Genomic DNA, 26,441 nt, shown 5'->3' on the forward strand with positions numbered 1-26,441 from the left:
TATGTAATTATATTTTTTCTATTACCAAAATATTGATGCAACTGAGTTATGATTTTTCAGGAGCATGCACATGTGTCAACAAGTGAGTAACATATCTGAGAGCCTAGAGAAATTCCTTTATAATCCACTGTAAGCTTTATAAAGCAAGTAAACCTATCTGATCTTTCATCTCTCTGGTCTCACAGTCATAATGTAGGCAATTCCTGATGAGTGTGGGTTCCTGGTGGATCATTTGAGCTCAGTGGCACAGTGGGATGTCACTTGGTCCCTGTGGCTGGGCTGCAGCTGAGGGGACAGAGTCACACAGGGCATGACCTGGGGCTTTGCTGCTGGCTTAGGCTTTGCTAAGCTGGATGTGGTAAACTCTGATCTCTGCTTCCAATGATGAAAATGGGAATGCCAGGCTGTCAGAAGCAGGTCTGGAAGCACAGCCCAGTTTTGGTTTGTGTCAGGAATGGTGATGTGGTGTTGTTATAGGTACTCTTACAAAGGTGTGTTCATTATAGGAAGAGTACAAAGGTGCATGAAACAGGCAGAGTTCAGGAATCAGAAATTTGGGATTCTCTCACTGACCACTGAGGTGGTGTCTGGGTGACCCTGAGCAAGAGTGTCTCTTCCCAACTGCTCTGTGTAAATGTGGTTTTGGCCCTTGGTGAATAAAACACAGGTAGGTCATGGCAGGTGACAGGCACTATGGAACTGCATTAGGCAAGATTTTCAAAAACAGCTGAAGAATTGGATTTTATTGTTAAACAGAACTGGTGAAAGGAAAGCTAAAAATAGTTTTCCTATGTGTGTCTTTTGTCAGGTAATAGAGAATAATTCACAGGCTTGTAGGTTTTCAGTTTTCTGTAGTTGCCTGTGCTAGATCTGCTGGGTCACAGGTGTGGAGGATTTCATCAACAGTTCCTCTCAGATAATTCAAGTCAAGAGGAATCTATCACTTCCTCAAGAAGTTTTCTTGTTTGCTTTGTCTCTTAATTGCAGAAGAAGGGGGTTTTTTGAGGTTCTGTTTTAAAATATTTTTTCAATTCACCTAACTTATTTACCTATAGTTGCTAGCCTCAAAAGCAAAAGAATGGTACTTATACATTATAATATTATGATAATAATAATAATGATAATAATGGTAGTAGTAATAGTAATAATGTCAGTGTTTCGCTGTTGTTACTGAACAAAAAGCCCTTCCAGATGAGGATATTTCCAAAGCTGCCTCCAAGGGAATCAGCTCTCCTCACTGACCATGCAGAGCTTTCTGAGTTGCAGTGTGCTCTGGTGAAAGGAAGAAAGATGGATGGAGGTAACCCCTCTTAAGAGGATTAATGCAATGAGAGTTACTCTGATAATGCCTTGACAAGAGCCCTGCAGGCCTAAGAAAATGGAAATGTGGAAGAAAATGTTGTTGGCCTCCTGTCCTCCTGGGAAAGGAGCCCTGGGATGGCTCCCACAGTAACTGGGCAGCTTTCTTTCAGACACATGTGAAACACATTTCCCCAGACACTCCTATGAGCATTTCCACATGTTTTAGGCTGAGATTTTTTGTGTTGTTCACGCTTTGGCACATGGGTGATCATCCCTTGTGATGTCTTGAGAGCTCAGTTAAAGTTCAAGAATGTGTTTAAGTGTTTTACTGGAGTGGAGCCAGCATCTCCATCCCAGAGGTGAGCAGTGTGTTGGGAAACCCAGTGGCTGCACACAGGCAGATTGTTCTGGGATGCAACCTGGAAGGTGCTGAGCACCCTGGCTGGCAGCCAGCAAGGCTTTTAAACACATGCTTTATTTAGTTTTCCACGTTGTTACCAGTCTTGTTCTTTGATTTTTCTTCCCATAGCAACTGGAGAAGGATATCTGAGTAGCCAGAGCAGTGCAATTCGTTTGCCAGCAACACCCCAACCTGCAGCACAGGGATTTCTTCTAGGACATGGGATACAGCTGTTGGGATCAGGTATTGCTACCAAAGCCAAATTGGCTTCAGAGTTTTCCTTCTTTGTTCCCTTCCTGGGCACGGAGCAGGCCAGGCTGTGTGAGCCATGCTCAAACTACATTTGTCAACCACATCCCATCCTTCCACATGTCTTTGCTGGCTATTAAACTGCACACATCGTATTTCCTTACCACCTTTTCCTCTGAGATTGTGTTTGCTTTTCCCCTGCCTTGATAATTTTAGCAGCAAACAGCCAAATTCAGGTTTTATTTGCAAGTGGTATCAGCTGCAGTGGAGCCCAGGGCAGGGAAGAGAGGAGCCCAGAGATCCTGTGGAGGTTGATGGCTTCTAACTCTTGTTTTCAAGGTTTTGGCTTTGCCTGCTGTAAGCAGGTGGAAGGTGCTGCAGCCCAGGTGGGAGGCTGGGAGGTGGCTGTGCAGAGAGGTGGCCCTGAGTGGCTGTGTCTGTCTGTCCCTGTGTCTGTCTGTCCCTGCAGCTGGGACAGTGCCCCCTGAGCTCCCTGGGGCATGCAAGGCAGGACTGCACCCTGGCTTGCCAAAAACTCTCTGGACACCTCCTTGCCAGCGGATTTACTCCCTGCTCTGCTCCTGCACCTGCTGTGGTGACCAGGAACTTGCCTTGCTCCCGTGGCTTTGCAAAAATTGTAGCACTTGAGAAAGAGCCCAGCTGGTCGAGTATGTTAAAAATGAGACCAGACTCCCAGTACTAAAGTAATTTCAGCATTTATTATAATAAAAGAAAGGGTTAAAGCACGGGGGCCTGGGCTGAGCAGGAGCGTTCCTGTCGGGCATGGAGGAGCGCCGGCGCTGGGGCTGCTCAGCAGTGATGGTCCTGATGATGGCCCCAGTGTTCCAAGTGGAGCAGCATGGATTCATTGGGTCAGATACTCCTTTTTGTCCTGTTTTTTGTCCATTTGGATTGGTTTCAGTTTGGATTTCTGTTTCTGTTTAAGGCACTCAATTGGCCCTTACACTTCTGTCCAGGCTGGCTCGTTTCGCTTGGGGGGTGCTGCACTTTACTGAGGTGTAATTTCTTTTAACTACCCTTTTAACCCCTCTTACCATAACCAAACTACAAGTACATGCTAAAAACGAGACGAGATTCCCGGTATTAAAGTGATTTCAGCATTTATTATAATAAAAAGAAAGCCCTAAAGCAGGCTGGGCAGGAGCGTCCCGTCAAGGATGGAGCAGCGCTGGCCCCAGTGATGGCCCCGATGTTCCAGATAGAGCAGCACAGCTTCCCTGGGTCAGAAGCCCCTTTTTATCCTGTGTTTTATCCCTTTGGATTGGTTTCTGTTTGGATCCTTCATTTGCATGAAGGTTTAAGGTGCTTGATTGGCCCATTACACTTTACTGAGGTGTGTTATGGTACCTGGGGTACTAGAGTTCTTATAACAATCCTTTTAACCCCTTTTACAATATAACAACCAAGCTAACAGTACATGCTTAACAATTATCAACTATTTTCCAACAGTTTCTAACCTATTTTTAACAGAGTACAATGCACAGCACTTATCCTGAGCCACAAGAACAGGGACACTGCTTTGGTGTCCCAGGACAGCCTGGAATCCCAGCCTGGGTTCAGCCTTTTCATATTCATTTTTTAACTAAAGCTGCACCTGGGAACTGTTGTTGGCCCTTTGGTGCTGTAAAGCCTTTTTCACTCTGACAAATGCTGAGTTGTCATCAGCCTGAATTTCAGGGATAGCACTGCAGTGACTCAAAAGAACAGCTTTCTCCCCAGCAGCCTTTGCCTGGATAATCTCCAGTCATTGACCTCCCGGCTTTGAAAGTGCATTTAGGCTTAAAGGGCTAAAGCTTAAGGCTTCAAAGGAAGTGGGAAGCCTGCTACCCTTTACATGTCCAAGTGTGGGTTGTGTGTGCAGGACAAGGGTAATTGTTGTGGTGTACCTGGTTCTGATTCCTCTGGGATCTGCTTTTCATCCCCCAGAGCCTGTTCCCTCTGTCCAGAGCCTCTCTGCTGCCTTTGATGCTGTGCAGGTTATCTGAGGACATGTTTTCAAGTCCTGGGGTTTCTGAAGACGTGAGGATTATCAGAAGATGGAAGTTATCCAGGTGGAAATAGAACAGATACTTGGAGCTCTGAATTTGAAGTCCATTTGTCTTGTCAAACAAAACAAGAGTTCACTGGTTTTGTCTTGCCCTGTGCAGTTCTGTGCTTTGCCCCTTGCCTGGGGCTATTCAGATTGGCAGAGTTGGTGAAGCCCTTCAGCCCAGGGACATTTAGAGATGGGTGCTGGGATAATTTCCCTGCTTTAAAACTCTTTGCAGAGATCACCTTGAATAGAAATCTCTACCCGTGTTTGTATTGCTGGGAAGAAGAAAGCCTGCAGTGTTCTGTGCTTACACTTTTGCTGTAGATTTGCAATCCTGGAAGAGGTGGAAATTAATGTTTTTAAAATGCTGAAAAGACTTTTCACTGCAGCTGGCTTACAGAACTAAGCAACTTGATATATCCCCTGAAATACCTCCAGATCTCTGCAAGGCAGCTGAAAGCTTTCTCCTTATCTGGGAGGGAGATAAACCTCTAAGACCTGACATATATAAATGCTAACTTGTTCTGCCTGGTGGCTTGTTCAGCTCGTTGTGGATGCTTTTTAAACAATTGTTTAAACAGCGCTGCTCTGTGCTGGGAGATCTAAGCCTGGCAAAGGTGTATGATGCTGAATTCTTCTGCTGTGTTGATGATCTGTATGTGTCCTTTCCCAGATCCCACTGTGCTGCTCTTAAGCTGAATAACCAGCATTGTTCTGCAGTGATTTGCTTTCTGACATTGAATTTTTATGTATTGAGCAGCAAGAGGGATTCTGTGAGCACCTGGAGAGCAGAGTTAGCCATGGCAGTCAGTGGAGAAGGTGCTGTGGGTGCAGGGGAGGCAGGCAGAGCTGAGAAATGGGCTGGTGAAATGAATACACTGGGGAGGAGGGCAGAGACACATCTGGGTGCCAATGTGCAGCTTGGGCTGAGCTCTGCTGTAAAGCAGCAGCCTGTCTGTGCAGCTCCAGGTGTGCAGCTTCCCTCCTCCCTAATTGATTTAATTACCAGTGTATCTCCTGGGCTCTGCTGTGGAGGCAGTCCCACAAGATCAGCTGCTGTGTGCACTTGGTTTCTGCTCCTCAGGGTGACAGATTGGTGTGTGAGAGCTGCCTTGCCTGGCTGGCAGGCTCCCTGCTGCTCCAGAGCCTTTGCTGCAGGCTGGGCTCACCAGGCTTGAAAACCAGAGGGCAGGTGCCTTGTGCTGTGGCTGCTCACACAAATCTGTGCAGGAGCTCATTGCTGTGAATTCTGCTCTCAGTTCTGCTTCCCTTCCATTCCCTTTTCTCTCTCTCTGTGCCACAGAGGTGCTTTCCACAGGCTGCTTGTTCCTGCTGTCCAGCAAAGCCACCCAAAGGCTCTGGAAGTTGCACTGGCTCAGGGACAGGTTTGGTTTGAGTGCCTGGTTCTGCTCCAAGAGATCAGTGGGGATTTGGCCATTGTGGGATATTAAATTTCGCCCTTGCAGTCTGAGAGGCTGCTCAGATCCTTTTTATTTCTTCATTTTCAGATTGTTTATCACAACAAACAGTGATACATGAGTCTGTATCATCTTCTGGGGCAATTTTGAGGTTCATTATGGATCACAGCAGAACATGGCTCAATTGAGACCAATCTCTTTCCCTTAGAACAACTGAAAACCTTATTTTTCTTTAACCTGCCATTTACCTGGCTATGGTACAGATGTTTGGAAAGCCATTATTGCAATGAAAGCCCTAAATATTAAAGCCTCCCTGCTTCTAAGGCAGTTGTTTTGCTCATTAATCAAAAAAGTTTGGCTACTGCCTTACTTCTTAGTATTTTACAAATAATCCAAGTCTTTCAACTTTCATATAATCTGACATTCTCAGTTATTTTTTTGAAGCACCCCCTCACTGGCTGTTTAAATCCACCTCCAGCAAGCTGTGCTCCCTGCCAGGGCTGCCTCCTCTCCTGGGAATCACACTGCCCTCAGCCCAGCAAGCGACAGCAAACCATGGCTCTTCTTCCTCCTCTTCCTCCTCCTGCTCTCCCCTGCTCGTGTTCAGCCCCAGGAGCTGCTCCCTGCATGGCACAGCTCCTGCACTGACCCTCCTGGAGGAGCTGCTGTGCCCACCTCAGGCTGTAGCACCAAGCACTCTCACAGGTGCTGCTTTTCCATGGGATTTTTGGGGGGAGCAGCTTTCCCTGTGCAGCATGCAGGTTGTGTTTGGGGTATTTCCTGCACTCTTGATGCTGACTGCAAGAGGAGATTGGGGTAGGCAGGCTCTGAGGTCTTGGGGTCTGGGAAGAGGAGATTGACGTCTGAGCTGGTGTTGTCTGAGAGCAGCTTGAGGAATGGGTTTTTGTTCTCCCCTGACACCTGAATGTCCATGTTGTTCAGGCTGTGTGTGCATATTAACATGCCAAAATCCTTTTCATTGCTGTCCCTAGGTCACTTGGAAGTGGGCAAAGCACCACTGAGGCTGGTGGTCACACAGCAGGACTGGACCTGGGCTCTGTGCCCACACCTCCATCCTCCCACCCCTCACTGCCCCCCTGTAGAAGCTGGGATCAGGCTGCCACAGTGGCCAGGCTCCTTCCCCATAGGGCTTTTGTGTCCCCTGTCACAAGGGCAAATGGGATTTGTTGCAATCTGAGCTCAGGCTGTCACCAGAGTCAGTGAGGAGGTGTGTGCTGGGATGTGCTGGTTCGTGGTCACTCTGGGCTGCTGCAGGCGTGGTGAGTCACAGCACCTGGCATCACTGAAAGCAAAATCTGTGGGATATGTGGGCTGAGTGCCTCTCATTGCCTGTGCCTCGTGCTTTCCCAGCTGTAATTTGCAAAATAAAAGCTGCTCTGATGCTCATACACTGATAAACAGCTTTAAGAGATTACAGCAGAAGTGAATATAGTCCAGCAGCAGGAGCTGATGCCCACAATTCTCACTGAACCTCTACTGTGGAACACAACAAAACACAGCAGCCAAACCTGTCCTGCCAAAGTCATTTGTAGCCAGGGCTTGAGTACAAAGGAGCTCAACTCCTCTTCAGTTCTTTGGTGTTGTCCTCACCAATGACGTGGTTAAAATGTGCCAACAGAGCTGCACTCAGATAATGCTCTGGCAGGGCTCCTGTTTCACCTGCATTATCTGGAGTGTTTAATGTTAATATCACTCTCACTTAGATAGACTTGGCATTCCTCAGTGTTTTCTTGTTACAGAAATTTCCTTAAGTAGAAACTTTTTTCTTCAGAGCAATTTTTGGTTGATTATTGCTTATATATGCAATTAGTGTAATTGCATCTGATTATGCAAATGTATTTAACCATATAATTAGAACATGGAGGGATGAAATATAATGCAGTTGGGAAATCTTTTGTAAAACTTTCTAGGCTCAGGACTGCACAAGGTGATTGTTATCTCTTGAATTGTAGGTTGGTGGACTGGAGATCTTGGTTCAGCATCCTGGCTAGTTTCAAAACTTCTTTTAAATATGGTATTAATTGCTCTGAAAAGTAGTTACATGGCCTTCATGGTGTGTAGTTTCTGTTTTTTATATGAAATATTAGGAGATCACTGCTGAGCTCAGCCTGTGTCCCGTGTGTGCATCTATACTTTACATCCAGGGCCATGAAAGCCTCAGTCCTTTTTCAGATCAAAACCCCAGATTCTGCCTTCAGATGGGGCCTCTCAGGGAGAAGAGATGAGAGCAGGGAAGCACAGAGTTGTGCACCCTGGATTGCTTGTTTTCTGGGGGCAAGCAAGGCCCCAAAATCCCTTTGGAAGGCACCTGCCTTGAACAGGGCTGAGGAGGAGGAGGAGGTAGAACACTGCATTTTCCAGGCTGTGGTCTGGAGGTGTTTGTTGTCATTTAAAAAGTCTGGCAGGAAGCAGGGGTCTAAACTTGCTTTTCTGATTTCTCACCCAGTGCTTGAATGGCAAAAGCTGCTGTTCTTTCTCATTCCCTGGTTCCTGTTAAAGCTGTGTGAGGAGCTTCACACAAGGCATCAAAGCACTTTGCTGCAGATCTGATTTTCAGCTGTGGCACAACAGCCAGGCTGTCTGCCAGGAGCTGTGCAGAGAAGAGGGGCTGGAGGATTACAGCAGAATTGAGTGATTTCTCAGCAAGATGTGCTTGTGTGTGCCCTGAAACAAGAGCCCTGTGAGCCCTAGGACAAAGCAAACGTATGGTGTGTGTGCAAAAAGCACCAACAGTGTGTTCTTATTTATTGTTTAGGTTGTGGTAATGTTCTTCTTCTGCTTCTAGTCAGAAATGAGTACCCAAAGTGATTATTGTCCCTTCCAGGGAGGACACAGTCCAAATGAGCAGTGTACACCTGCCTTCATTATCTCTGCAAAGACTGCAGGGATTTGCTTCATTTCAGCTTCACGGAGCTGCAGCTTCTTATTGTCCTTTACCTCTTGGTCTGGGCTGCCTTTTGGCCAGTGAAGTCTGAAACTGGTTGTCACAGATGCCAAGGAGCTCATCTGCTTCTCCAGGGCCTGATTGCTGGCAGCAGCAGTGTGAGTGGAGATGGGCAGAGGCAATCTGACCCTCAGGTGCCCCACTTGCTGTGCCAGGGGTGGGCAGAGCTGCAGTGTATGCCAAATGTATGCTCTTAATTTAATTACTGCAGGGAAAATGAACCTCTGGCTGCTCTCCCACTATAGCAGTGAGACCCATCAATGGCTGGTGCATTAATCTGCAGTTCAGCGTGTTGCCAGCTGCTTGTGGGGTTTGTGGCAGCTCAGAGGTTGCTCCAGGGCATGGCTGTGGGTTCCAAGTTCCCCTCAAACTTCTCCAGACCAAAGGTATTGGAGTAGGCTTGGGGCAAGTGCCTCCCACATGTATAAAAGGTTGATGGGGTCAGGGTGAGGTGTGGCAGTGTTCACAGGGGTCCCAGGATGAGGGAAGAGATGAGGATCTGACTCCATGTTTCAGAAGGCTTGATTTATTATTTTATGATACATATATATATATATATATATATATATATATACATTAAAAATATACTAAAAGAATAGAAGGCTGGCTAAGAATAAAAAAAGAATGATGACAAAAGCTTGTGACTGACCAGAGAGTCTGAGCCAGCTGACTGTGATTGGCCATTAATTAGAAACAACCACATGAGACCAATCACAGATGCACCTGTTGCATTCCACAGCAGCAGATAATCAATGTTTACATTTTGTTCCTGAGGCCTCTCAGCTTCTCAGGAGGAAAAATCCTAAGGAAGGGATTTTCCATAAAACATGTCTGTGACAGGTGAGGGGTGTGGAATTATCTTTCATATCAGGGTAGCAGTGCTTGGGGAAATCCTGCAGAACTGGGAGCACAGGAGACACTCCAGGATGGAAACACTCCTAATCTGTGCTGCTTGGTGTGAGGAGACAGCTTTGGCTCTGGAAGGGACTTGCTGACCTGAAATGTTATTGGAGGAGCTGTCCAGGGCCTGGCAGCCCAGCCCAGGACGTGCTGCTGCTCTCCTTACAGGGAGATTCTGCTGCTCTTGGCAGCAGTCAGAGTGGATTCTTCACTGGGGCAATGTCTGAAAAACACACACAGGACAGGGCTGGGTGTGCTGCCAGCCCTGCCCCAGCAGGAAGGGGTTCCTGAGGGGTCTCACCTGAGCTGATGGATGCTGGTGATGGGGATGACAGTGGATGACAGTCTTAACCTGCACCAAGGGAAATACAGGTTGAATATTAGGAAAAAGTTTTTACAGAAAGAGCAGAAAGAGTGATAAAGTGCTGGAATTGCCTGCCCAGGGAGGTGGTGCAGTCTCCATCCCTGGGTGTGTTTAACAAAGCCTGGATGTGGCACTGGGTGCCAGGGTTTAGCTGAGGTGTTGGGGTCGGTTGGACTCGATGATCTTGAAGGTGTCTTCCAACCCAGTGATTCTGTGTCAATTCTGTGTCAATTCTGTGTCAATTCTGTGACATCCCCTCTGCAGGCAGCCAGTCCTGGGACAGGGATCCCTGCACTGATTGGAGAGCCTGGCCTGATCCCTGCCCTTGCTGAGCAGAGCAAAGCCCTGAGTGAAGCTGCTGTGATCTCTGGAAGCTCTCTGTGTGACAATCCTGTGGGTGCTGTGTGGTCAGGAGTAGCTAAAGGCTGTGCCAGCAGGGAGGGGCTCAGGAAAGATCCTCATGAGGTTGTTTGGCTTCCAGGGTCACATCCCTGATGGGGGGGGATGCCAGCCATGAGCATTTGCAGCCTCTGGCTGAGCAGCAGCAGAATCTGCCTGAACTTTTCCTGTGCAAATCCTCATTTCAGTAATTATTCACTGGGATTCTTTTCCTGCAATGGCCTCAGCACAGGGCAGGTGTGTTCTCTGGGGCACAAAGGAGAAGCAGCATTCCTCTAAACCTGGAACTGCAACAAAGCCATAAAGTCACTTTTCTGCAGTCTCTAGCAAATTTGGGAAATGAAGCTGGGTTTTCTGAGGCTCAGGGCCTTTTACCCTCCCCATCCTTTCTGACAGGAACATTTCTGGTTAGCCAAGAGGATGAAGAACCAGGCAGTAAACTAGATTTACATTTTTTATTTTTCAAACAGTGCTTTGGAATACTTTATTGAGCAGCAAAATGAATTGCATCTGCTCATCTCCCACTCCCACATAAAATACAGAGAGGTTTTCTCTGGGATTATATTTCTTTCAGAAGGGTTTTTTGTACTATTCTCTGCTCAGTGCCAGTCTGGCAAACATATGCATCCATTTGATAAATATATTGTGAAAATCATGGTTGAAGTGGCAATCTGCCTGCAGCAGAGGAATAGCTACAGGGAAAAATGGTAAATAAGATATCTGTAAGTAAATTAATTTTGCTCATAGAAGCTTGTTTGCAGCTTTGGTTCATGTCTGCAGCATTTTCCTCTGCTCTCCAGCAGGTGTTCAGTGTTGAGGGGATCAGCAGGGACAGCAAAGCTGTGCAGGAGATGAGAGATGGTGGAGGCAGAATTTCTGTTTTGCTGGGATTTCCCACCACAGCAAGGAATGGTTGTGCCACAGCCTGAAAAACTGCAAATCCACCATTGATTTAGCCTTGCAGAAATTATTGGGGTTTTTTTCTTTTGCACTGAGTTTATGCTGGGCTGCACATAACTGATTGGCTTATTCAGAAATCTTTGCTTTCCAATACAGTTTTGGAGGATTTATCAGTGAAAAGGAATCCTTCAAAACAGAACTTGAAATAAAGCCCAGCTCTACAGGTGAACAATTATTTTATTTAAAGTCTTGCTGGATTTTTTAGCCTGCTTTTAGCAGCACTGTGCTATTTGTTTCAGCAATGTATGGGTCTGTTTATTTTGATGGCATGAACTGATTTATGGGGTTTATCTTTAGTTTATCTGGTTCAGTTGTCAGTTAGCTGAGGATTTATTTTGCAGCCTGTGCTGTTGGTTAGAATTGAGCAAGTTTGCTTTTGAGGGGGAGCCACCCTGTGTGCCTGCTCTGGGTGCTGAGGAGCTCTCAGGTGACTGGCACAAGCATCACTGTTTGCTGGGCTGCTCTTCCCAGAGCTCCTGGCCTTTTTTCCTGCAGGCTGAGCAGCAGGAGACTCACAAATGTTCATTCCAGGTGGGTGGTTTGTGGGCTTTCGCACCCATCCACGCAGCAACACGGGCAATTCTTCCTTCCCCTTGCTCCCACAGAGGGGAAAAACCTGGTGGCAGGAGGAGGGAGGAAGGTGAGGAGCTGCAGGCTTCAGTTGCAGGTTTATTTTAGCACATTTATTTTCCTCTTGGTGCTGCCTGGGACTGAGGTGAGGGGCTCAAGCTGCATCAAGGAAAGGCCTTGGGTTTGTTCTCTATGGGCAGAAGAAAGCTTTCAGCACTGGGTGACCTGGAGGTTCCTCCTGAGCTTTGGGCAAGCTGGGTTAAATGGTGGCAGCATTTTTACTCCCTCCTTGCCTTCATTCAGGATGATTTCTGTGATGGACCAGCCTGGCAGGGGCTGCTGACAGCAGGGATGGGGATGGGGCTGGTGCAGAGCAGCCCTGATCTGCAGGCAGGGCTGGGGACTGCCTGTGCCTCCCTGGGGCTCAGGAGATGACCTTGTCCTGGAGCCAGGCATGCAGCCATGTCCCACAGATGTGTCACTGGGAAATGTGCAGCTCCCCAGGCTTTGCAGTGCAGAGAAAGCTCTGCAGAGAGCTGGGGTCCCTGCAGCCCGGCTGTGGCCCTGACATGATGCTCCTTGTTCGGCTCAGAAGCTCTCCAGGCTTCACAAAAACATTTTACAGACAGCAAATCCTTGGTTTGAGCTCCCCACAGGTTGGTTTGGGCTCCCCACAGGCTGGTTTGGGCTCCCCACAGGCTGGTTTGGGCCTCCCACAGGCTGGTTTGGGCCTCCCACAGGCTGGTTTGGGCTCCCCACAGGCTGGTTTGGGCTCCCCACAGGCTGGTTTGGGCTCCCCACAGGCTGGTTTGGGCCTCCCACAGGCTGGTTTGGGCTCCCCACAGGTTGGTTTGGGCTCCCACAGGCTGGTTTGGGCCTCCCACAGGTTGGTTTGGGCTCCCACAGGCTGGTTTGGGCTCCCACAGGTTGGTTTGGGCTCCCACAGGTTGGTTTGGGCTCCCACAGGTTGGTTTGAGCTCCCCACAGGCTGGTTTGGGCCTCCCACAGGCTGGTTTGGGCTCCCCACAGGTTGGTTTGGGCTCCCACAGGCTGGTTTGGGCCTCCCACAGGTTGGTTTGGGCCTCCCACAGGTTGGTTTGAGCTCCCCACAGGCTGGTTTGGGCCTCCCACAGGCTGGTTTGGGCTCCCACAGGCTGGTTTGGGCTCCCCACAGGTTGGTTTGGGCTCCCACAGGCTGGTTTGGGCTCCCACAGGTTGGTTTGGGCTCCCACAGGTTGGTTTGGGCTCCCCACAGGTTGGTTTGGGCCTCCCACAGGCTGGTTTGGGCTCCCCACAGGTTGGTTTGGGCTCCCACAGGCTGGTTTGGGCTCCCACAGGTTGGTTTAGGCTCCCCACAGGTTGGTTTGAGCTCCCCACAGGTTGGTTTGGGCCTCCCACAGGCTGGTTTGGGCTCCCCACAGGTTGGTTTGGGCTCCCACAGGCTGGTTTGGGCCTCCCACAGGTTGGTTTGGGCCTCCCACAGGTTGGTTTGAGCTCCCCACAGGCTGGTTTGGGCTCCCACAGGTTGGTTTGAGCTCCCCACAGGTTGGTTTGGGCTCCCCCAGGTTGGTTTTGCAGGGTCACTGCTGGTTTGCAGCTGGGCAGGGGTTTCTGGCAGAGGGGAGGTTCCTGCTGCTCTGCCCTGGGTTTGTGGGGCCACAAACAGTGCAGGGTGTGCTGGGCTGGACCCCAAAGCCTTCCCCCACTGCTGAGAGCCACCCCCAGTGCCTGCACCCTGGCTCCAAAGGGGATTTGTGCTTTGGGATTGATGTGTTTAAATATAGTTTTAATGGAAGCTTTTAAAGCTGATCTCACCATTTCATTGCTGTTTTGAGTGAATGACACTTCTGTCAATTAGTTTCAGGCAAGCCTGCAGAAAAGACAGGAGGGGGGAAAGGAGGTGAGCAGTGATGTGGAAGGAATATCTCAGATTTGGATATTCCCTTTCTGACACACTGAGTGCCCAGCTTGGCTATGACTGGCACATGACTTAGGGTGAAGCCTCCAGTCAAGATCTTCATCTTAATCAAAATTTTAATTTTCTCATTGGTATAAAAGCTTGAGTTTGGCTGACATGGGGCACTCAGGAGCTCATCCCTGTGCGGCAGAGTTCACTGTAGAGTGTTTAACTGAGCATTTCTGGGCAGCTTTGAGCCCAGCTCAACCTGTGCTCCTTGGCAAGGACTGTGAGTGCTCCCAGGCTGGTGCTGGATGAGGCTCTGTGGACTCACTCACCCCCACCCTGTCCTCATGTAAATGAAATGGAGATGCAGGTGTCACCTGGCTTGCAGGGGTTTTATTCCCCACCTGCTTTGAATACAGAGAACCACAGGTTGCAATATTTCAGGGTTGAGCCCACTCTGGAATTCACTGGGATGCTGTGAGTGAAGTCAAGTTCTCCTCCTGGCCCCAGGATCTGGGCACAGGGATGGAATGATGCAGTGCTGCATCTTCAGGGGTGATTAAGTGTTGGCAGCCATGTGCTGCAGAGCATAATTTCCTGCACTGCACTGTGCTGGGAAGATTGAAATCTGTTTTAAATTGAGACTGAAATTAGCATCCAGGAAACAGCAATTTTATGCAGCAGTTTTAGCTTTGTATTGCACTGTAGGTCTTTTCCCAAGGAAAAGCTGGTTCCCACCACACTTTAATCATTAAGTATTGTTGATTTGCAAATCACTATAGCATTTATATACTGTGGGCAGCAAGATTAACTTGTGTTTGCACACAGACTGCAACTATGTGGGGCCAAGGGCATCCCTAGAACCAGATTTGCTTTTAAATTCTGCTTTTGCTGACCATGTTGCAAATGGCAGTGTGGAAATCAGCAGGCTTGGCTGTTCTGTGACACTCTCCAAGGCCCTACAGGGCAGCAGAGAGACTCTGGGGAACCCTAAATGGCTGTGGAGTTGTTGTTGTGCCTGTTGGGTTTCAGAACATGCCAGAAGCTCTTGTATCCTATAAATAAGAATTTGAGGGGTCGAGAGTTTGACCCTTGGCCCTCAGCTGTTGGGATGCTTCTCCCAGTATTGTAAGCTCTGCCTGGCTGTTGGTGTGGCTGCAGAAGGAGTTCTCTTTAGCTGTGTCACTTGTTGCACATCAGATAAAATCTCATTTTTATCTCTTTCCTGTCTAGCTCAATGCCTGGGTTTGCCTTTTAATCTGAGTTTGTACCTTGTTTACAGCCTGCCAGTGTTTTGCCTTCACTTTCTTGCATGCTGGAAGAAGCCAGAAATGACTGAAAAAATGTTATGTTTGTGTTGAGTGATCATTTTTATTGTTTTCCTCTGTTTGTGATTCCTCTCAGGTGTTTCATGGAGCCTTTGAGCACTAATATCACTGCTCTCTGTGTCACCATTTGAGAGCAAACAAGCTGAACACAGCCATGGGGGACTCTCCAGCAAATGTCCTGGATGGAGGCATGGACACACAGACTGAGCTGGTGGAGAGGGTGGCAGCCATAGATGTGTCTGTTGTCCCAGACAGAAGTGACCAAAATGGTGAAGACAACCCTGAAGAAAACGACACAGTCTTTTCTGATAACATAAAGGACATCCAGAGAAATGGAGTCAGCAGTGACGTGGGAATCAATGAATTTCTGCCTTCCCAACAGTCAGAAGATGCTCACTTGAGGCACGTTCCCAAGAGACCTCTAACCAGACCTGGTCTGTCCAGTAGGAAGCTGTCCCTTCAGGAAAGATCCTCAGGAGGTTATTTGGCTTCCAGCAGCACTGCAGGCTGTGGTCCCTATGCCACAGGGCCATCCCCACGAATAATGAGGAGACCAACGATCGAGTCACACCGGGTCTCCATATCAGACGCTGAGGTAGGCATGTTCCCCCTACAGCTCAGGGGTTCAGGTAAGTCTGTCTCAGGTGTAATGGGAGCCTTCAGGCTTCTGAAGTAGTAGATCTGAAAGCACTGTTGTTTCTAAGCAGGGGAAAAATCCCTGGAAGCAAGGCATGATATTAGCTTGGAATTGGCTGTAGCCCTGGCCCTGACATTTGGCTCCTTTAGCCCTGGGACAGCCTTGCTAAGGGACCATGACCCCTGTGTCATGGTAGCACACAGGAAATCTTTCAGGTTGTTCAGAGAAAAGCCAAATGACTTTGCTCTTGTGTCCCTGCTGGAGGTGCCCTTTGGGAATTCACCAGTCACAGCAGCTTTGCTGATGGTATTTATGGATTTAAACTTCTGGAGATTATGCATCTACTATTGTGTTCTGCCATAATTGAAGCCACAATTTAATTTTTTAAAGAGCTTAAATGCCTGGCTCCTGTCAGGGTTTTCTTTTCTCTTTAAAGCGTTTGTAACAGCAGGGACCCAAACCACTGGAGTTTAGACTTTGCCAGTGTGGGTGCAAGGAACCTGGAGCTAAACATCTGTGTGGCTTGGTGATTCCCTTGTGAGAAATGAGTGTTTTCCTTGCACATCTGAGAGGATGGTGGTGCACACCATCCCAACCTCTGGGGAGCTGTGCAAGCCCCATCAGCTGTGGGATGGGAGGTGCATCCCCTGCTGATAAAAGGACACATGCAGAAGGTGCACTGCAGAGACTGCAGCTTCTCTGGCAGCAGCCATATGCTTTAATAAGGGAGGCAGGGAGGGAAAGGAGCCAGTTCTTGGAAGCAGGACGTGACTTGAGTGCCAGCTCTCCCATCCTGCAGTGCTGTGACTGTGCCAGGAGCGAGGCTTTTCTGAAATCTTTCAACATAACTGCAGTCAAGTGTGACTGGCACATTCCCATCTGCAAGCAAATTCAGAGTTCTCCATCCTCTTCCCCAGCATCTGCATTTTGGGTAGCAGAGGTCACTGCCTGGGGGTGAGCACTGCTTAGTTTGAAATGCAGATGGGGAGCTCTTATGCCCCTGCTCCTGCAGCAGCTCTTGACACAGTGCTGCCTTTTTCATGGTTATTTGGGTATCACTGAGAGAGCAATGGTGTGCTGACCCCAGCTGTGCCTGTTGGAAACCATCATTCCTATTAATGGGGAATTGCTGTGGGAAGGGAGCCTGGGTGAGCCGGGAACGTTCTGGATTGGATGTTTGCCCTCACAGAGGAACTCTCAGGAGCTGTGCTGCCCTTCCCACCTCACAGGGATAGCATCTGTGCCCCATAAGGAGCAGAAGGATCAGGAAAATGCATGCTTGGTTGGATACAGGGTAAGATGTGAGGCTGGGCACTGAATGGTGTGTGACGCCCTGCTCCAGTGCCACCACTGCTGCTGCCAGGTCGCTGTTTAGGGGTTGTTGTGCTGTGAGAGGCACTGCCAGTCCTGATGCCAGCTGTGCAGCTGAGACACAGCGGGGAGCTCTGACAGAACTGCACAGCAGGTCTTCTGTTCTCTGTCCGGGATTCTAAGAGTTACCAGGGTCTCCATGTTGGGGCTTTTGGTCCTGTTGGGGATGAAATCAGCCTGTAATGAGAAATAAGTCATGGTGCACTTGGCTGGGTGTCTGGTGGTCACTCTAGGCAGGCCCTCAATGAGCAGCGAGGCTGGTGGGTCACTGACAAGATCCAGGTTACTGACAAGGTCCAGGTCACCAGACCCAGCACTACCCTGCCTCAAATGGCTCCTTGTTCTAGGCAAGCTGCACATTTGTATCCCAGTCAGTGCTTCTCACCTGCTCAAAGCCATTTGGGAGTTGGTTCTTTGTTGTCATTACATTGCAAAGGTTCCATATTGTTGTCTCCTTAGTGCAAGAGTTTCATTCCTCCTTGGTGTTTCTCACAGTCAGCTCCTCCAAGCACTGACTTTCTTCTTCTCACAGCAGCCAGCTGACTCCAATTCCCCTCAACCAGCCAATCCACTCTTTTATAACACTCTTCTTACTGATCATAGCTGTGGCCTGTTAAAGTCAGGCCTACTCCTAATCTTTAACAATTAACCCAGCTGCAACTCTTTAGGGGGTAAGATTACTTTCTATACTACCTTTATTTACTTATATTCTGTCCCCCTACAGTTCTTTGCCCTTGCTTTGGGTTTGTGGCTGATCCTCAGCCAGTGCCCTTCAGCAGCAGAGCATCCACTGCTCCAGCTCAGTTTCAGTCTGTGCAAAGCTGCAGTTCAGGAGCACTCAGGCTTTATCAGCAGCCACTGTCAGTCAGGAGCAGGGATGGGTGGCACTGCTGCATGTCACAATTTCCTGTTGTGCTGATAGCCATCTCCCCTGGCTCTGCCTCCCTCTCCTGCAGGATGGCAGCTCAGTGCCTGCCTGTCAGTGATGCTGTATCCTGGAGAAATACTGGAGATGTGCTCTGCAGAGAGAGCGGGGATGCAGCAGAGCTGGATGCTCTGCCCTCACTGATGAATTATGGAAGAACACTGTGTTATCTTAGGGAGATACTGCTGAGCTTTTTAATGATGCTTTAATATTTGTTCACAGGCTGGGGGGAAAACTTCTGTTCAGGGATCAAGAGGCACAAGAGCTGAAGCTGAGGGAGGATTTATCAAGTGGCAGCAGCAGGCAGTGAACTGGGGCTGTCCTGTCACTGGAACCATTCCACAGTCACCTTCTGAGCACAGCTTTTGGGTTTGTTATTTAGGCAGGTGGCAGGACTGCAGCAGGGCTGGGGTTTGTTGTCTTGCACAAAGATCATTTCCAGAGACACCAATTAGCCAACTGCCCTTGGACAAAGAGTTGGCAGCTGCTGGTGTCCTGCAGCCACTGCTGACAAGGCTGGCTCTGCAGTTTTAGCTCTGCAAGAGTAGTAACATGTTCTGCTCTCCCTGTTCTTAATTACCCTGATCTGTCATTCCTCTATCAAAAATTGAGCTGTAATTTTAAAAGCTCCCTGTTTATTCCCCTCCTTTCTTAGCTTATCCATGGCCTATGGCCTGGAAGGTTCTGTCAGAGCTGCCTTCCCTGGCAGGAGTGCCTGATGGGGTTTCTGCTGCCTTGCTGCCTATCAGTGCTTTGCTCTGACAAGGGAATGGCTTTGCCCTTAGCTGTGGCACAGAAGTGATTAGGCTGAAGCTATTAAGGGTACATAAAGCTGCAGAGCTGAGGCACAGCCCCAGAGTTTAGGCCCACTGACATTCCTGGTTCCTGCTCCATGCTGGCAGCAAGGCAAGAGGAGAGGATTTTCCAGAGACTGCTAAAATCACCTTCTACTTTCTGCCCAGATGATGCCCTGGTGTTTGTGTGTAGCAGGGAGAGACTCTGAAATCTTGTCCCTGTGTGGCTGACAGAGCTTGTCCCATCTATAATACCAGGTCTTGTGAAAGGGGAGAGGTGCTGTGTGCTGGAATGAGGCATTTGAAAGTTCAAAGTGGGTTTGGTTTGTTGGGTTTTTTTATCCTATTCTGTTATTTTAAAGCAATTTTTTTTCGTTAGCCAAGAAAATCTGACTTGAAGAGTGGCTAGGAGAAGAATAAATTGTCTTTTTTCAAGCTTTCCCCCCAGACCTGCTAGCACAGTTAACTGCTTTATACAGTCTCTTCTCCAGTCCCTTCCAGTTGATTTTCCTTTCCCTTTCACATGTTCCCTTCCTCTCCCTGAATCCCACATCCCCCTGCCCTGGTGTCCACGTTGTCTCTCCACCCTCTGGGATGTAGGAGAGCATTCCAGGTGCTCCTGCAGCCATGGTGATCAGCTGTGTGTGCTCCAGCAGGAGAGGAGAGGATGAGTCAGGCCAGTGCCTTCTCCTCCCTGGAGATGCTCCTGGCAGCAGATGCAGGGAGGAGAACGAGCTGACAAAGGGAATTTTCCTATGCTGGGTTGTCCATGGCTTACTCCAGAGGCATGGAAAATAAATCACTTCTTTGTCCTTTCTTTCCTTGTTTTTTTCTCGTCTTTATCACAGCCCCCTGCTTGTTTGGCCAAGTGGTTTGGAGCAGCTGGTGCCAGGAGCTGAGGCAGTGCCCTGGTGCTGGCCCAGGTCTCACACTCCTCCAGGGCCTGGGACCAGCCTGGTTTTTCTCTCCTCACAAAGTGATTTCCTTGCTGTGCACAAAATAAACTCAGGTGGGGCCAGGGCAGAGGCAGGAGCTGAGCTTCTGCTCAAACCAGAGCTCTTGGAAAGATTAAAGATGCTTGGAAAACATTTCTCCAAAGAAGACTCCCTCACATGGCTAATTTCTTTTCCTTGGATTAATTAACCTTATGTAAAGTTGCATTTCCAGCTTGTCTGAGGGTGAGGTTTGAGAGGAGGACAAAGCCCAGAGCTGCAGCTGGAGGGGACTGGGAGGGTCTGCCCTGGTCCCACAGATCCCAGGCTCTGCATCAGCTCTGGGCTCTCAGGTGGGTGAGCCCAGGGCTGAGCTCTGCCCACCATGGCCAGGGCACTGCAGCAGGGCTGGGCTTCCTTTTTGCACTTCTTTTTGGATGTTCTTTCAAAATCTGTTTATTTTCTTACGACCACAAGGTCTGGGCTTCCTGTCTATCCTTCTCTGAACCTGAACAACTTTCTAATTTGAATTCATTGCTGCCCTCAATACCCATTTTCTGGCTTTTCTTTTCATTTTTGCCTGTTTTCAGAACTGCCTTCACTTCCCCTTCTAGGCAGGATGAGTTTAAACCAGTGCTTCCTCATTTCTCTTCCATGCCTCTCTTTAAGGTTTATCTCTGAATTGCTGAAAATTCTTTTCAGATTGGGGGATTTGGCTTTGTTTAGGGGACAAAAATCTCCATTATATATGTATTTTCCATTATATGTATGTATTCTCCATTATATAGCTATTCTCCATTATATATGTATTCTCCATTATATATGTATTTTCCATTATATCTGTGTAGGCTGTCTGTTTTCAGAAATGTCTGATTTTGGAAATCAGGGAAATCAGATTATCCCTTCCCATCCATGTATCTCCCCTGGGACAGCTCAATTCTCAGTTTCTCAGGGTTTCTGTCACCCAGTGGTGGCCACAGTGGATTTCTGGAACTGAGCCTGGACTGCATTTTGCTTTATGATTTTTGACCAATTTTTGTTTTCTGTGGCATTGATTTCCCTCCCTTCCTCTCTTGACAAATACCTTGGACTTGTTAACACAGAGGGCATCTTGTTTTTTAAGGTGAAACAATTATTGCACATTTGGACTGGCTCAGCCTAATTTGGTGACAGCTTTTCACCAAGGGATCTCATTAAAGTTCTGCTCTATTTGTATTTATCAGCAGCTGCAAATACACCAGCCTGATGAAATCAAGAGAATTGTACAATGTTATCTTAGAGAAACACTTGGCCAGAGATAGGTGTTTTTTTCTGATAAAGGAATAGGATAATTATCCCACTTCCTGCAGGAGAACCAAATAACAGAATAACAAATGCAGCAACACGTGGCAGGAGTCACTTCAGCAGTGAATTATGGGCTTTTCAGCAAGAGGAAAAAAACATAGAAAGCACCTAAAATCTGGTTTGATTTTTGCTGAGTGCAGCTCAAGTGCTGGAAGCACTGCAGAAGATAAAGGGATGGTGCTTCCCACCAGGAATTACCTGAGTGGAGAGCACTGGGGTGTGGGCCAGGAGGTGACAGTGAGTGTCACCTGTTTGTTATGCACTAAGTTCAGGGTAAATTGAAAGAAAAACCAAATAATTTATTTGTTCCTTTAAAGAAAGTAGAGAAATTCATAATTTCATTTATTTGCATAATCCAAAATTCTTGCATTACATTTGGGTTAAAAAAATTCTGTGAAAAATTTCAGAGATTTTTTTTTAAGAGTGAAGGACCTTCCAAGGGGTGAACTCTGAGGGGGCTGTGCTGCACATCTGGTCATTGCCTTTCCCTTGGAACTTTCTGGGTGTTCCCTCCTGGTGTTTGTCCACCCCTTTCAAAAAACTGTCCCCAAAAATGGGAGTTCTGGTGTCACAAGCAGCAGTGAAACACCAGGGAGATGCTTGAGGTGATCACTCTGGTGGGGATAAGAATGTGATTTGTGGTCAGAGTCAGAGGAATTGGTGGCATAGAGATAAGGCACAGTCCCTGCTCCTGCTTTGTGAGGATGGATGGATGGATGGATGGATGGATGGATGGATGGATGGATGGATGGATGGATGGATGGATGGATGGATGGATGAGGGATGGACTATGACCCACACAAAGGACTCTGCTCCTTCTGGAAGGAGGGGAAAATGCCACCATGACTTCCCTGGCAGTCTGAGCAAGAAAAAGCAGGGTTTGTGCTTTAGAGATGCCACCTTGACTTGAAACAAGATGCTGAGTGCAGAGCAAAGGGCTGATGGCTGTGTGTAAGAGGCTTCATCTGCTCCTGCAAGGGGTCCCTGCTCAGGGAGGAGGCCTCCTGGCAAGAGCTGGTTTGAAGAGCAGGAGATGTGAGGTGGTTGGAGGCTTTCTTGGAGGAATGGTCACTTTTCCTGCCTGCCCAGCTGCTCCAGTGGGTGTTTCACCCTCTGCAGCACTGCAGTTTTCACAGGACCAGGCGAGGGGCACAAAGCTGAGCACAGAGAAGCCAGGACAGGAGACATCATCAGAAAAGTGTTGCTGCTGAATTTGTGAAAATCACCACAGCCTCACAGTGGGAAGTGAATCTGCTGGCACAGTGTTAGCAGGGGAATTTGTCCTCCTTGTGTCCATACCCTGGGTTCCTGCATGCTGCCCCCTCCTTTCATGCCTTGCATCTTGGCTTTTGCTGGGTCCTCTCTTGGTGCTCCTAGTTCTGATGGATTGGTTTTTACCTATGGAAAGATATGTGCTCTGCTAGCAGCACAGTTAATACCGTCCTATGGCCCCATTACTCACAGATGGCTGCTCTTCCCTGTCAGGGAGCTGGAAAAAGCTTCCTTCCCTGGCAACAAGATCAAGATTTAAACCATTCCTTGTATTCCTGACAAGCCATGTGGGAACAAAGTCCTCAGTCCTGTGATGGTGTTCACAGGGGTTTTTGGATTGGGGAAGAGATGAGGATCTGACTCCATGTTTCAGAAGGCTTGATTTATTATTTTATGATATATATTACCTTAAAACTGTACTAAAAGAATAGAAGAAAAGGTTTCATCAGAAGGCTTACTAAGAATAGAATAGCAAAGAATCATAACAAAGGTTTGTGGCTCAGCTCTCTGTCCCAGCCAGCTGGCTGTGACTGGCCATTAATTAGAAACATCCAACACAGACCAATCACAGATGCACCTGTTGCATTCCACAGCAGCAGATAATCAATGTTTACATTTTGTTCCTGAGGCCTCTCAGCTTCCCAGGAGGAAAAATCCTAAGGAAAGGATTTTTCATAAAAGATGTCTGTGACACAGTCCCTCATTCCTTTTATTGTGATGATCTGTTCATCAGGAGAATTAGGAATGTTTTCTGGTTGGTGATGGAGAAGAATTATCATTTATCAAGATTATCATCTCCCACACCTGTGCTGGCCCTGAGAGGTAGAGGAGTGTTGCTGTTGGGAATGCTCTGGGGCAGGGACTCTCCACCCCTGTTCTTACAAAGGGACTGAAGGCATCTGGCACTGCCTTTATGTTGTGGTGCTGCTTCTGTAGAGGTTATTTTGAGGTTTATGGGAAGGCCAATCTACCTGTCTGCATGTTTTAGATCAGCTTTGTTCCCAAACAAGTGCAGAGGCTGGCTGTGAATTTCCAGATGGCTTTAGTGCTTGGCAGTTTTGGGGAGAAATGTTCAAAAATGCAGGCTTGGGAAGTGCATCCCATCTAAAGCTCAACCCACACTGTGTCCTGGGGTTGGAAACTCCTCCTTTTCCTCACCCCTCCAAGGTGGGGGCTCTTCCCTGCCCTGCAATGCAGCTCAGGGCTCAGTGAGGACAAGGCAAACTGCACTGCAGCCTCTGTGCCTGGTGCCAGCACTGCAGAGGTGCCAGCAGCAGCTCCAGCTCTGCCAGAGCCTGGCTCTGCAGAAGGCGTGCAGCTCCAAAGGCAGGGTGGCTCCAACACCAGCTGGCTTTGTGGATCCTCTGTCCCACCTTGTTCTGCCCCTTGGCCACCCCTGGTCTGGGAGGAGCTCAGCATCAATCACCACATCCCCACCCCAGTCAGGGCTGGGTTCCTCAGCAGCAGAATCAGAGCTGCTCTGGGGTGATTGATCTTAGCAAATCCCATGTCAGTACCACTGTTTGTTGTAAGAGCCTGAATGACAGATGCAGGACTCCAGGCAGTCTCCAAAATGCAGTTTATTCCATCCAAGATGTCACAGCAGTTGAGGTTGTGGGCGACAGAGCTGTGCCCACAGCTGTCAGCTCCAGCTGCAGGCAGGCCTGGAGACCCTTTGGTTTTGGTTACAATGTGTAATAGACTTTTCTTTTGGTTACAATGCATTATATATTTTTTCTTTGCTGAGCATCTTAACAAGCAGAACCAATCTATACCTTAACTTTTATCTCTAGCCTATCATAACTACTATAATTATCATATTCATGTTACTGTTCTCCAATCACTAAAAGTCAGTACATTACAGTTTAAGCTAGAAATTGTTTTCAGTTTTGTTGCAGTGGAAAATTCTGAGACCTTTTTTCTACTTGTAACATGGGCTGACTTGTTTGACTGTGCTCTCTTTCTGCTTGGTAAAACCATCTTCTTGTTTGGGCTGGGTTTATCCTTTGCTCTAAGCCATAAAACCCCTTCTGACTAACACACCCTTTGCCTCTTTGGTTATCCAGTGAGACTGGCTTGGCAATTATTTTCTTCAATATCAAAACTTGCTTTCATTTCTATTCCTTCATCAGATTCTACATTCAAAAATCTTTCTGCTAAGCACACATATCTGTGAGACTTTCTTGTCAAACTTTCATCCTTCCCAGCAGTTTGTGTTGCCCAGCAGAGGAGCTGGGCTCTGTGTGCTCTGCTGGAGATGCAGGTGAGGGTTCCTGTGGTGCAGGCACAGCCAGAGGGGCTTTGTGTTTGCCAGGCTGGTGCTGGGGAGGGCACAGGCTCATGCTGGGACCCTGGGCTGGATGCTGGGGGCTGCCAGGCTGGGCTGAACCCGGGGCAGTGCTGGGGAACTGGGGTGGTTTTACACAGCACAATCAGAATCAGAATTCAGCCCATAATTGTTTTGTCTTGGGTTGTCAAAAAAAAAACTAAAAACAACCAACCAAACAAAAACAAAAAAAAAAAAAAACAAAAAACCAACCCAAAACAAAATAAAAAAAACACCAAACCAAAAAAAAAAAAAAAAAAAAAACCTAAACAGTGCTTATAGTGTAATATACACCCGTGTAAGTGAGATTAAGTCTTTAATTATTCAGCACTCTGCCACTACTTGAACCTGATTCAGACTCTGTCATTTCCTTTACCAATACTCTAATTATGTTCTCCTTTTGATCTGCAGGACTGTGTGCAATTAAACCAGTACAAGCTGCAGAGTGAAATAGGCAAGGTGAGTACTGGGGCTCATGTTGGTCACACCAGCCTGTGTCACACGTCTGAGCAGGGCTGGAAAGGCTGTGCCAGCCCAAGGGACCTCACTGGCCAAGGCTCCTTGCAAGCTGTGTTTGGTTTGGGGGCTTTTCTGATTATTTTTGAGGGTTTTTTTCCATATTAATTGGAGCAAGTTTTGTTCAAGGTCACAGTGAGTTACTTCCTTTGAAATCTGGATTTATTTTTCCTCCCTCAGAAGGTGGTTAAGCTGGCTCCCTTTCAGGGGTGTTTGCTTGCCAAATGTAACACTAAGAACCTTTGATACATTAATACAACACAACAAGGAAAAAAAGCCCAAAAAGATGATCAGGGCAGGTGTTTGGTCCCCATCAGGATTAGTTAAATGTTTTTACATCACATGAAATGTTTGTTTAATTCTAGAGCACGTTTAAAAGCTGCAGAATGATTCAAAAGTGGTTCCTGTGAAGTTATTTAGAGGTCTGGGCTGGTGAGCAGCTCAGACACCTGCACCTCTGGCCATGTGCCACCGTTGCAGATGGCTCCACAGGCAGTGCTGTGTCTGGGAGCTGTGTCTGCCTCTGCAGCTGAACTGCAGGCACAGGAGGCTGCACCCTGAGCTGCACAAGCTTAAATTAATTAGCCCAAATGCCTCCAAAATGAGAGGCACCCCACCATCTGTGCCATGGTCAGGGGTGAGGGTGCAGGTGGCACTGCTGTCACAGCAGGTGCCATCCCAAACTCACACACAGCTTCAGACCCACTTAGGCCTTTGGGGTTTTAAGGAGAGTGTGAAACCTTCTCTGAGGTGGATTTGTCCCTGCCTCCCTCCTTCCCTGTGGGTCACAGCAAGCAGGTGGGCACTGTGAGGCTGATAGAGAGTCTGCTGTGCTTCTGAATCAGCCAGATGGCTTGTGAGTCTCCTCTGAGACCAGAACCTTATTTCAACTCTCAGTGAAGTCAAGGGAAATATTTTGAAGGCTCTGGTGTTCATCCCGCTCATTTATTCAATAGGCATATGTCAGGGGTAATACCTGATCATGGCTTACTTGCATAAAATGAGTGTTTATTGGGACTTTGTAAAAGCAGCAGTTTGGATGGAGTTTGGCTTCAGGCTGTCCCTGGAGCTGTGGGTACAGCAGCAGTGCAGGCCTGCACCTGCCTGGGCAGCATCTGCTTGGTGGAACAGGAAAGGTGCTCATGCAGAACTTCCAAATTTGCACCAATAAATTTTTTCTCTCTGCTGCCCATCCCTGTGTGAGTTCAGACAGATGTGATGGCCTTAGCTCAGGGCAGGGGTGGTGGGGTAGCACTTGACTCCTCCAGATAGGGATAATCCTCCAGAGCTGCCAAAACATTCAGCCCTGCTGTAGGGTCACATCACCTGCAGACTGCTCAGGGCAGTTGGGAGTTGTTTTTTCCCAGCTGTGGTCCACCAGTACAGGGATGTGCTCTCTGCTGACACAGTGATAAAACTCTCTTTTGTTTCCTTAAAAAGGAAAAAAAAGCTTAGAAGTTTCTTTTTTTGATTAGGTAAAAAGACACTTCATAGAATTTAGGAAACTTCACCT

At 48.0% G+C, this 26,441-nt stretch overlaps 1 protein-coding gene across 4 annotated transcripts in view; it reads left to right on the plus strand.

Moving 5' to 3' along the window:
* CAMKK1 (calcium/calmodulin dependent protein kinase kinase 1) overlaps positions 1-26,441 on the plus strand; it is a 99,755-nt gene that overhangs the window by 25,444 nt on the left and 47,870 nt on the right. For all 4 annotated transcript variants that reach the window (XM_059486970.1, XM_059486971.1, XM_059486969.1 and 1 more), the window contains exons 2-3: positions 14,888-15,406; positions 24,824-24,871. In XM_059486970.1, the coding sequence (XP_059342953.1) occupies positions 14,966-15,406; positions 24,824-24,871 (489 nt within the window). In that variant the 5' untranslated portion in view covers positions 14,888-14,965. The remainder of the gene's footprint in view (positions 1-14,887; positions 15,407-24,823; positions 24,872-26,441) is intronic.

Source organism: Ammospiza nelsoni, chromosome 21 (assembly GCF_027579445.1).
Source record: "Ammospiza nelsoni isolate bAmmNel1 chromosome 21, bAmmNel1.pri, whole genome shotgun sequence".
In the NCBI taxonomy this organism is placed as follows: Eukaryota; Metazoa; Chordata; class Aves; order Passeriformes; family Passerellidae; genus Ammospiza; species Ammospiza nelsoni.